The sequence below is a fragment of the Corylus avellana genome, chromosome ca6, assembly GCF_901000735.1.
Source record: "Corylus avellana chromosome ca6, CavTom2PMs-1.0".
In the NCBI taxonomy this organism is placed as follows: domain Eukaryota; kingdom Viridiplantae; phylum Streptophyta; class Magnoliopsida; order Fagales; family Betulaceae; genus Corylus; species Corylus avellana.
Window position 1 is genome coordinate 27,202,915 of NC_081546.1, and position 12,587 is coordinate 27,215,501.

Sequence of the window (12,587 nt, forward strand, 5' to 3'; positions counted from 1 at the left end):
AAATCAATCTTAGAAAGCAGACATCATAACTTGGATCTTAGCTTGTTTTACAAGTTTTTCTCTGTTTTGAATGATATAGAGAAGCCCGATTACAAAACAATTACAACATGACAAACCCACCAAGATAACTAATCTGGCCCAATACGTTTACCCTTACAAAGTAAGTTGGCAGCCCAACTCATTAGTAAAAAGAATCCATATCATCTACAACTCATTAGTACAAATTTTGATTCTATTCGCCTGCTCAGAGTTATAAACAGAAAATCACATGAGTTGTTTCAGAAAGTCACATGGATTGTTTTCTCTTGAAAGGGTAAACAGTAAACTGCATTACACATTATCTGATCAGCTTTACCCTGAACATATTGTTTTAGAAAAATGTTTGGGGTTAATAATTTGTCTATTTTTTTATTTTTTTTAGTATTATCTTATGTGTAGTCTACATAAGTCTACAAATCTAATGATTAATTTATAAGATAAGATAAAAAAATATTAATACCACACATTTCTTTTCTTTTTTTAATTCGTTTTTGCTGCGACCTATGCTCCTCACACCAAAGTCATGTCCTCAAGCCAAAATCATGCTTTAGAGTTCAGTTTTAGATGTACAGTGTAAACCAACCAACAAACCAAAAAGGATTTATATCTTCCACTTTTTTTTGGTTTTCCATCTCAACAAAGTCCATCACACCTCCCTTCTATGGCCGTTTACATTCAAAATCTCAAATTTGCAACCAAATATCTAAAAACTATGAAGGCAAAACCACCGACCATTGGTATGGACCGTTTGGGGAATGTGCGGTTTTGGGAAGATTAGAGATGATTAGTATAATTATCTAGAGAAAGGTACTTTTTTGGAAGACTTTTTTGGGTTTTATTTTTAGTTTCCTTGGTGGTTTCTTTTAAGGGAATATCTGAAATTCGGTTGTGACAGAAAACTTGAATTTTTTGCCCTCCAATGAGAGAATGCCACGTCAGTTAAAGCATAAAAGTGCACAAAATTTGCCTACAATAAAAACACTATATCCCGGCCAGAGATCATTGGCACCGTCAAAATCCCAGAGTCAAAGACCGCCTCCGGCAAGCATCGCTAGCTGGTTTGATATCATCAGAACCACTGACAGTTGGTGAAGAAGCCAAGAGATGAGATCTCTTATGGTTGCCAAGTGCTTGTCCAAAGCCAAACACTTTGTCGCAAAATGGGCATTCGAAGATTCTCTCATTACTGCCATGGCCGGCTTCGTCTCTGTAGCAAATGGTTTTGTGACTTTCCAAAGCTTGATATCATCAGAACCACTGACAGTTGGTGAAGAAGCCAAGAGATGAGATCTCTTATGGTCGCCCAGTGCTTGTCCAGAGCCAAACACTTTGTTGCAAAATGGGCATTCGAAGATTCTCTCATTACCGCCATGGCCGGCTTCGTCTCTGTAGCAAGTGGTTTTGTGACTTTTCAAAGCTTGATAAGATCGAAAAGTCTTCCCACATTTCTCACACCGATGCTTTCCTTGAATCCTCTGGTTCCTCCGATTCCTTAATCTTGATCGATCGTTGTACTTGTATTTTACCCTGTTCTTTATCTTGTTCCCCATTGTTTCTTCTTATCCTGATGTCCTTTGAAAGCATCATGAGGCATATCGCGACATCTTCCTCCGGCGACTCCGACAAACTGGGTTTTCTCAACTTCGCCTTCTTCACCGATTCCAAGTCAGGAGTAGTACTCTGACTCTTTCCAACAACACCCGGTTTCCGATTCCGCTTGGATCACTGTGCCGGCCACCCCCGGTAGCCATGGGGTGGTTGGTCCTCCTCACTTGGGGCCTTCCAATTTTATTTTATTTTTAAACACATTAATTAATATTTTAAATCAATAATCAGGTGTAGTTGTGTTTATTTTGCAAACTTAAGTTCGGTAGGATTAGGTAGGTGGCAACTTCTTATTGGTGGCAAAAATTCCCTCTTTTTTGCCACTACCGAATGATGTGCTGGGTTGGACTAGTTACAAGTGTCAAATTGACTGAGTGATAATTTTGGAAATGGGTCACGTTGCCTATAAAAATTCCCGCAATTTGATGTAACAAGACGTCCAAGCTGTAATCTTTAGGAACAAAAAACACTTTTTTTACATTTTTTTTTTAAGAAATCAAATATGAGAGTGAGAACATTCTGTTCAGTTATATATATATATATATATATATATATATATATATATATATATATATATTTTTTTTTTTTTTCAAAAATAAATAAATATAAATATTTTCTTTTTGTGAGGAGGCTATGTTGTATGTGTATGCATAAATTAATATATTTTTATGTGTATTTCACTCTTATATGTCTTGTTGCCAAAGCCCTTAATTTGTCTCTATCATACCATCATCTTCTTTATCTATATTGCCAACGCCCTTGATGTGTCATATGATCTATTTGTTTATAAATATTATTACTACATACATCTTTTTATGTGCTAGCTTTAACACAAAACTAATGATATGGAAGAGTGAAATACACAAGAAAGAGACCAGGAATTATACAATGGCGGTCAAATATATATATAGGCATCCATGTCCCACACCCCCAAATAAATGCCGGCCGTTTGATCTCTTCCTTTGTCTCTCTTGCACCTAGCTATCAATAACTTTACTGTAGAGAGAGAGTGTTTGAGCGTCAGCCATGGAGGAAGCTAGGAGGGTGGAAGAAGGGTTTGGTCACAAATCACCTTCCAAGAAAGAAGATGATCATGACAAGGCTTGAAAAGTAGATAGAAGTGACGGTGGAGATTGCATAGACCATGAGAAAGACAATAGGGGGCAAGTGCTTGGTGATCAGCCAGCTGAACAAAAGGGGGAAGAGCAAGAGGGTTGCAACCTTGGACGCTTTTAGAGGCCTTACCATAGTGGTTTGTATAGACTATAAATTTTACACTTCATGTTCAAAACTTTTTAGAGATTATTTGTTGCATTATGGTTTAAAAGTGTTACGATGTGACGTAAAAGTATATATATATATATATATTCCCAGGCAGTAGCTATGGTTCAAACCGAACATTCCACAGCGGATAGGAACCCCGATGGCCACGCCCAAGGGGGAAAATTACACTGGTCGCCCCTTCCCATCCTTTAAATTAGAAAATATATATATATATTTGCATTTTCTGACTCTTGAATCCATGACTTACTACATTTTTAATTTGCTACTCTATGGTTAGGTCTTTGAGAGTAATCTGCTACTCCATTTTAGCATTTTAGTATTTGTTATGCTTCTACTTGGTGGTTCATTACATATCATAAGTTGTTTAATTAAAGAAGTTGAATAATAATGTGAACAAAATTTCCTAATCTTTATCTAGCCTATTCACATTAGCTTGATTGCTTCACAAATTTATAGATCCAACAACTCTTTTAAAGTTAGTGCTGTCACTAATCTTGCAACAGGACTCTTGCTTCATCAGAACTAGAAAACTGACGGAAGTAGATTTAAAGAAGTCAATCCACTCTTGTAGCATTCCCGGAAATTAGAAAGAAAAGAAAAGAAGTAGATTTTTATTTTTTATTTTTTATTTTTAATAAATTCAGATGTGTTTTATGATCCTGAGGTGGGTACTTCTACATTGTCACAAAATGACATAGATTTGGAGTTGGACAAAGTTTGGGAATTAGACAAGCGAATGACAGGTTATAGGTACAAGATGAAAGACATACAAAAATTGAAGAGACTTGACGGATTTTAAGATATTATGTAACGTTGGATTGAAAGAAAAATGTTGGGAGTAGAAAGTGGTGAAAATTGGAAGATGAAGGAACTGATAGAGGAGGTTCTAACTCAGGAGTTTACTGTGATACATCTACACAACATAAATTGAGTAATACTAAATGTCATTTCCATGTCATTTCCACGTCCTTAAAAAATTAATGTGACTTTTAAAATCATCATTATATCAGAATTTAATAATAATCTATCACAAATCTAATGGTAATTAGGAAGCCACACTAGTTTTGAAGGGACACAAGAAGGACCTTATTATTTTCTAGATGAACTGCAAGTACTCAATATCAAGCATTTCTGTAGCTCAAACATTCAACTGCAAATTCTTTGCCCGGACTACTCTTTTGCATATTAATAGGGATGTACTGAGATGAAAATAGGGATCCGCCTACTGATACAACTATTGAGTTAAAAAATAAAACTTATCAGTCTTTACCTATTTGACCCAACATTTGTCACTAATTTAATTCAAGAAACCCCTGTTTTTTATTAAAAAAATTATTTATTATATTTCATTAAAAATATATTTACCAACATTAAAAGGTATTTTCGGTCTTTCTAAAGAAAACTTATCCACAACAAGCGAAATATTAATTCTTCCTGCACAAGATTAATATTTATGAGTAAGAGTATTTTAGCGATCATAGTTTAAAACTCTTACAACATAATAGGTTTCCATTTGAAAGTGTTGATTAAATGATTAAATTTACCTATTTCTATCATCTTAAGCTTTTAAAACAAATATTAGTTTGACATGGTATTAGTGTCAAAGGTCTAAGTTCAAACCTTAACTCTGTTAGTTATCTTAATTTTAATTAAATATTTTACGTATTAGACCTCACATATTAAAATATATAATATTTTGTCAACAGGATAGTCATTGTGCAATGGGGGCAGGTAGGGGTGTAAGATGAGCCCAGCTGCTTGTGAACTTGGCTCGACTCAGTGAAACTCTCGGTTCAAATAATAAATGAGCTGTTCGTGAATACAATAATATGTTCAAATATCAAACGAGACATACTCGTATGAACTCGGCTCGGCTTGGATAAACTTGTATAATCTCATATAACTTCATTTTTATAATAAAAATTAGTATTATTTTAATTGTGTAATAAGAACATCTTAAGTGAGAGGGAATTCTCTACTTAATATGATAAATATAACTTGAATTGTTGTTGTTGTGGGTTTAGTTTTAGAGATTTATGTGTATATGAGTGTGCTTGTGAGTATGTATGGATATATGTGTGTGCTCGTGCGCAGGGACGGAAGCAGAGTTTAGTATGAGCAGAGGCCAGGGGCTAATAAATTATGTTGTTAGGAGCCGATATGCCAAAAAAAAAAAAAAAAAAAAAAACCTTATAAATTATTATTTTTACCCTCATTTTTTTTTTCTTATGAGTTTTTTTTTGACGTGTTTTTTTTCTTTCTTGTGAGGGATATCCCGCGATCCAAGTGTGTTGATGACGTGAGAGAGAAATTGATTTTAGAACATTTTTCATAAAGAAATAATAAAAAAAACAATATTTAAATATAATAATAAAAATGGATAACTAAAATAAAATAAAATAAAATAAAAAAGTAATTTTTAATTAAAAATGTTTCATGATAGGTTGATATAGACATTTGTTTGATGGTAGACATTCATGGAAAACAGGAGACAAGTGATAGAAGAACATTTGGTGCCAAGAAAAACTGGAATACCAATTTGTCCAATCAATGAATTAGACATACATGAACATAATCCTATTGAGCTAAGTACATATATCATGTATATATTATTTTTTGAATTATTTTTTTAGGAATAAAAGGGGGAGCCTGATTAATTTTATTTTCTTTTAATAAATTTAGATATATGTTTTGATCATGGGTTGGGAATTTGTGCATGTTCATCCCCCACTATATAGGATCGGATCTATTCACTCCAATTTTTTTAATCTTATTCTTCTTTTTCTTTTCACCAGTCTTAGCTTTGTTGTAAGAAAGTGGGGGCCAAAGATGATGAATGAAGAACTGCATGGTATACTAATTCAAATCATGTTGGAGAGTTTCTTCTTCATAAAAATTATAGTAGGTTTCAGTGCTAGTATTTTATTTTGATATAGATAATTAATGTTGTCTACTTTGCTTGTAATTTTATTTTCATGTTGATTTTTTTTTTTTTTTTTGGCTTCACATATCACTTTTTGATACTATTATCAGGTTAAAAGATCAACTATACAATTTTGAAGAATATTTTTCAAGAGAATAGCTAAGAGTATTTTCTATGTACTTTTTTATATGTTGATGGTATATTATGTTCTGACATATTTTTCTTCATAAATATTAGTTTTCAATGCAAGTAACAATTCGTCAATAGTAAATGTAAAATCATATAAATTGTATATTTGTGGGAAAAAAAAATGTAAAATCACTTTTTGTGATGTATTTATTTACAATAAGCTTAATGTGTCCTATCAAAATGTTTCAAAAGCTTCTTGAAGTAGGCATAAATAACAAATATACCAAGGACGGTTTATCCTATAACAATTGAGATACATTTTTCTCAACATCCGTGAACAAAATCGGGATTTTTTTTTTTCCCCATAAATCTAATATAATGGGGACATAAAAATGGAAGATGAAGCAAATCAAGGTATCTCAACAAAAGTTTGAAAAACAAGAGTGTTACTAAAAAATAAAAAATAAATAAATAAAGCAATTGTTATTTTTAAGTCTTGACATTACCCTACGGCCTCAACCAAAAGGAATAATCTCCATCTTGTCTCAATGGACCGTGGAGCACATGATGGGTGAAAGAAACAAAGATGTCCACATGGTATCTATGGACTTACCATAAAGGCCGACCAGGATTAACCCAACACACAGTTATCACTACTATGAATCTAGGACTGAAATCCCTATCAAAAGCCACTTTTTTGGTCCTGTCTATAAATTAATTGCCCCGTCACAAAATCTAGTGTCAAACACTGTTTCAATTAGAGAGAGTAAAGAACAATTAAGGGTGTCAAGACAGTTATGATTACGTAACCGCCTTAGCGGTTAGTAGATTTCACTAACCGCAACCGCTAACCACCTAGCGGTTAATGGTTAGCGGTTAGTGAAATAGCTAACCGCTTGCTAACCACTTTTTCAAAATTGGCTTTTTTTTGGGCTTTTTGGGCTTTCTTTAGGCATTTTTGGGCCTTTTTGAGCTTTTTTTTACCCTTTTTTTTTTTTTTTTTTTTTGCATTTTTAGTGTAATAATGCTTTAATTAAATTGTAGTTATAAGTAATATATTGTTTAATTCAATTGAATCAATTGTTATTATCATTGTACATGAATCATATGACTAACTTGTAGACTTGTGACTTATGAGTTATGTTATATTATATATGTATTATTTATTATTATATAATCATATGATTTAATAATCAATTCATCATATGATATAATCATATCAATTATAGTGATAATATATAAATTACTAAAATTATAATGATAATACATTAATACTTAAATTGTGTTTATAAGTAACACATTGGTCATTGTTTAATCCAATGTCAATTACTTAATTTGATATTATACGAATCATATCATCATTGTACATTAGTAATATGATTCACTTGAAGTCTTGAATAAAGTATTTGAATTGTCATTGAATCATATGATTAAGTATTGATATTATACATTTATATTATTCATATGCATATGTAGACTTATATAGATTTATAACATATATAGACTTATAAGTTTATAACATACATTGAAAATAAGTCTCTAGATATTTAATTGTTGTATTAGTATGAATTGGTATACTTATGAGTTTTGTCATATTATATATGTATAATTTGTTATTATATAATCAAATGATTTAATGATCAATTGATCATGTGATATAATCATATAAATTATAGTGATAATATATTAATATTCAAATTGTGATTTAATTATTTTTTTAAAAAAATGTGATTTAATGATCAAGTGATTATATGGTATAATCATATAAATTATAATGATAATATATTAATACTCAAATTGTGATTTAATTATTTTTTTAAAAAAATTGTGATTTAATGATCAAGTGATTATGTTATAGGTATAAATATTTTTATAATTATAATTATAAAAATATATTATATAAAAAAGGTGGTTAGTAAACCCAATAACCGCTAGGCGGTTACAGCGGTTAAGCGGTTAGCAGTTAATACGGTTAAGCAGTTAAGCGGTTAGCGGGCGATTTTTAACCGCCCGCATTGACACCCCTATAAAGAAGAGGAAGAAAGAAAAACAAATGGTTAGCATAAAAGAAGAGGCGCACTGCGAAAGGCTTCAAGTTTACAATTAGACAAAGAAGCGAAGGGGGGCCGAGTGGGCTCTCAAGGACTTCTTGTTTGTAGGGGTGAAATAGCGGTTGCGGTTAGTGGCTAAAACCGCAACCGCCTAGGCGGTTAGTAAATTTTACTAACCGCCTCCGCTAACCGGGTAGCGGTTAACCGCCCGGTTAGTGGTTAACCGCTTTTTTTCTAACCGCTTTTTTTGGGCTTTTTTCTTTGGACCGATTTTGGGCCGGGTTTGGACCGGGTTTGGGCCGGTTTTGGGCTCACTTTAAACATTTTTTTTCTCATTTTAAACATTTTTTTTCCCCTTTCCATGGCCATTTTAGCATTAAAAATTGCTATATACCAAAATCTTGTTGGCCACCTTCTACAAATCTACACATCATATAATATACAAATAAAATTACAACAAAATCATCACTTCACTTGTAGTCTTATACATAAACTCACAAGCAAGTTCATAAACTCACACATAGAAATAAAATAAAACACAAACAAATTCATAAACTCACAAGCAACCCAAAAAACCAACATATTTTTTTTTTTTTTGATATCGAGGAACCTCTCCAAGGCAGGGCCCTTCGGACCCACCCCTGCAGAGTAAACCCCGGCCTTGTGCACCGCACCCTCGGAAGTTTCCCTACACAGAACAGGGTAAGTCACTGGCTATTCACCAGAGGGGTGTGGCCCCAAGGGGGAGGTAGCACTTGGTGGGTTTCGAACCTGAGACCACTGAGGAGCAAACTCAGAGCCCCAGGCTTTACTCCCTTACCACCAAGCCAACCCCTTGGGGTTAGCTTGAGGCTCATTTCAATCAACCAAAAAAAGTTCATAAACTCACAACTTATTGTTATTATATATATAAAATATATAAATATATATTATATTTAAAAAAAAGCGGTTAGCGGGTAGCGGTTAGCGGTTTTTACTAACCGCTTTCAAAGCGGTTAGGCGGTTTGGCGGTTAGCGGTTAACGGTTATAACAGTTAGCGGTTAGCGGTTGCGGTTAGGCGGTTTTAAATTTCACCCCTACTTGTTTGTCATCATGAACAACTTTACCACCAGTATTCTTAGTGAAGGTGTGATGCTCCAAAATATCAAAACCGTAAAAAGAAAATTTATTAAAAACAATCGCTCGTTTTAACCATAAAAGTTCTACTCTTTTTAGAAATCCTACACTCGCTGGGAGGCCACCGAATGTTCGAGCCCAACCCTCACGTTCGTTCAGGGACCACTCCGAACATTCGTTGACCAAATTATAAGCCACTGGGCATTGAACAAACATCCAACTTGCAACCCTAGAACCATCGTGTAATAGTACTGAATATTCGGTGACAGTTTGAAAAGCAATTTTAACCCATTATCCACATTTTCAAACCAAGGCACGCCACTCCCTCTATAAATACACCCTCCTTCTCGCCCCAAACTCACCCCCTACACCAGAAACCCTAATCCTAAAGTGAGAAGAGATTTTAGAGAGAGAATGAGATATTTTGAGGTGGTTTGCGATTTTTAAGGTAAACTCTTCTAGATTTACTTAGTTTTCATGTTGTTCTTGTGATTTTCGATAAAAGGGAAAATGGTACATATACTTCAAATGTTCACAGTTTGCTAACTAGATACATTAGTAACATCACCTTGCCCATGGATCTATTAGCAGATGGTCCGAATACGAACACTAAGAAATGCCTATGGAATGACTAACGGAGAGCAAATTATGCATATATTATTGTTTAATAACCTTTTTGTCACTTGTTTTAATCCACGGGAACCTCTACCTCCATCTTCAAACCAGAATTGCCAAGAACCTGCGGGTAACAAAGGATCTTTTTCATTTAACTTGCATAAACAGTCAATACAAAAATACCTTAATACAAGGAGATCTTAGGCTCAAACATTGGGTACAAATATATATATTCCACGTGAATCTAACATGCCGAGACATTGGATTAACATTCCTTATAAATTAAGCAAGCAACAAAATGTACAATAGAAAATGAAGAATCAGCAGCACACCTACTTATGCAGAAGAGATGGTCAGCATAATCAGAAATAGCTAAGAGCTCAGCCAAGAATGTATAAGAAATGGATTCATTATCTAGCGAAACCTGATAGCTAGCTATGCTTTGTTGGACTATAAGTTTACAAAGGACAAATTAAAGAGACGTTTGACAAAATTCAAATGAAAATGCTATGCCCTAGAAATCTGTACATACTAAATCAATACAGAATCAGTATTATCAAACTCCCCATTTGACATCCTCAATAAACTCTTTCAACATCTCACCTAAAACAACATAAGCATGCCCCCTATTTTCATTAGGTTGTACTGAAAAAGCAGGAAGTGCAACCTATAAGTAAAACTTTTTCAGAATATAATCACATGAAATGTCCTTAAAAAATAACTAGTTCAAAGTATTTGGAAAACAAGCTAAGGAAAGTTTACATGGAAAGAATCTTATTTAAAGTAAAATTACACATACCTTCATGAAGTCGGACAAAACTAACAAAGAATCCTTTGTGTAGCCGGCTTCCTCAAGGACTTGATTCAGAACTTGCTGCACCAGACACCAAAAAAACCATGAATGCGAAAAAGATATATCAGCAGAGCGCGCACGCAAACACACACACACACACACAAATATATATATATATATATATATACACCAGCATATATAAGTGCCATACTTTTTTACGTTTCAAAATTACAAAGTATATTTGCAGTAATCAATATGATCTCCAAGCTTTCTAACGTTTCAAGATAAGACAAGTTCCTCCAACGATTCAATATCTCCAATTGCACATTCCATGCAATTGGATATTACTATAAGACATTAGAAGGTATTTTCAAGTTTATAGATCATTCCAAAAGGTCACTGGAGATAACTAACACAACTAAGTTTGGCATGTTAATAACCTTAAGTGATAGCCGATAGGTAATTAACCACGAAGTTCACTTCAGAGCAAAGAAAAACAAAACATTTAAACCTAAGATTCAACTAAAGCAAAGCTATTAATACCTATAACTATCGGAGACCTGAGTAACTTAAAAAGTAAACTTTTCTTATACAAAATGTATAGTTTCACACCTTTCAAAAGAAGGCTACTAATCAGAAGATGCATTCTTCAAGGATTTTCTAATAACAACTGACCTCCCTCTGTTGTTCAGATATATATTGTCCCGTCAAATCCCGCAAAACTTCCAGCATGTCATTCATCGCAACTCTTCCATTGCCATGCGAATCATAAACCTTAAAAATAACTAGAAAACAACAGGACATCATCATGCCAAAAATGGGCATTCACAAAAAACACAATTTCTATAAATATACATGACTTTACAAAAAGGAAAATACTTAGGGTACAGCTTTTACTACAATCCAACTTTTAATGAAAATGAGTACCACATGGATTGCCACTAGCCGTCCACATTTTATTAGCCAATGTGGTAAGTGTTACTTAGACTATCATATCAATTTATAAACGTAGTAAGCATAATGTGGACTTTCACATTGGCGATCCATATTTTAGTTACTGGCGTGCTAATGGCCATGAGGACAGTCACATCAATTTGTACAGGATTTGTAATAAAAGCTGCATCACACTCTTAGAAAACCTATATGTATGTATATGTATATAATCATCATCATAATTACATTCAATTTTCTGTTGCAAGGTGGCTCGAGGACTGAATGCGGACAAGAATGCCACAAATTCCTTGAAGTTTAACCCATCCAACATCCTCAACAATCTCTGGGAGACAAGTAATTGCAGCACAGCAATCTCAGTAACCAAAAATGAAAAATGCACACAAGAAGCACATACAACCATAATCTGCATATACACATATAAATATCAGATCAAAAGTAGGACCTGAGAGAGAGGGTTAACGGCGAATTCGGGAACGGACAAGAACTCCTCGGCGGAGATGAAACCACCGCCATTGCGATCGAGCTGACAGAACCTCTGGTACAGAGACACTATCTCCTGCTGCGAGACTACAACGTACAAAACCAGATCAACGGCTCAGAATTCCTAATCCTCATCGTCAAAATTCAACGAGACCAAAAGAGAATGTGAACAGATGCATAAAAACTTACACGCGCGGTTGCAGTGCTCCTGGACCTCTTCGATGTCGTACTGCGTGAGCATTGACGATGTGTTGCCCATGGTGGTGACTGGTGAGGCCAAAGAAGATTCTCGGACAGTGAGAGGTGGAATCGGGTGTAGTGGGGGTATATGGAAGCTGTGGAAAGCCTAATGGGAGATAGCTACTAGATGAGCGCCTCTGCAACCACCTCGGTGAGATCGCAGGCTTTCAGTTGCTTGGAGCGTGTGCGTCTTGAAACAAAAGCGCGTGGTAAAAACTCTTTTTATTTTTTATTTTTTTAATGACCCTAACTAGGGCTGTAGAGGGGAAAGCTTATATAAATGGATGATGATATAAAATACACCCGCGTGTATGAACAATCATGTCATGCACGAATGACTTGTTTTTTTTTTTTTTT

At 34.2% G+C, this 12,587-nt stretch overlaps 2 protein-coding genes across 2 annotated transcripts; both read right to left on the bottom strand.

Moving 5' to 3' along the window:
• Positions 1-1,064: 1,064 nt before the first annotated feature.
• LOC132185508 (zinc finger protein ZAT7-like) lies at positions 1,065-1,589 on the bottom strand. Its single transcript, XM_059599273.1, has one exon. The coding sequence runs from the start codon at positions 1,587-1,589 to the stop codon at positions 1,065-1,067; it is 525 nt and encodes a 174-aa protein (XP_059455256.1).
• An 8,063-nt stretch (positions 1,590-9,652) lies between these two features.
• LOC132184909 (uncharacterized) lies at positions 9,653-12,462 on the bottom strand. Its single transcript, XM_059598700.1, has 6 exons — positions 12,180-12,462; positions 11,953-12,077; positions 11,736-11,832; positions 11,232-11,341; positions 10,563-10,637; positions 9,653-9,887 (listed from the first exon to the last, which is right to left on the bottom strand). Exons 1-6 carry the CDS (start codon positions 12,247-12,249, stop codon positions 9,837-9,839), a joined length of 528 nt encoding a protein of 175 aa, XP_059454683.1. The 5' UTR covers positions 12,250-12,462; the 3' UTR covers positions 9,653-9,836.
• Positions 12,463-12,587: the final 125 nt, after the last annotated feature.

Coding starts and splice junctions, on each gene's coding strand:
- LOC132185508 (XM_059599273.1), bottom strand. CDS start 1,589: ATGGGGAACAAGATAAAGAACAGGGTAAAATACAAGTACAACGATCGA.
- LOC132184909 (XM_059598700.1), bottom strand. CDS start 12,249: ATGGGCAACACATCGTCAATGCTCACGCAGTACGACATCGAAGAGGTC. Junction 11,833..11,952: donor CCGTTAACCCTCTCTCTCAG/GTCCTACTTTTG, acceptor CTTGTCTCCCAG/AGATTGTTGAGGATGTTGGA. Junction 9,888..10,562: donor TTTTGTCCGACTTCATGAAG/GTATGTGTAATT, acceptor TGTTACCCGCAG/GTTCTTGGCAATTCTGGTTT.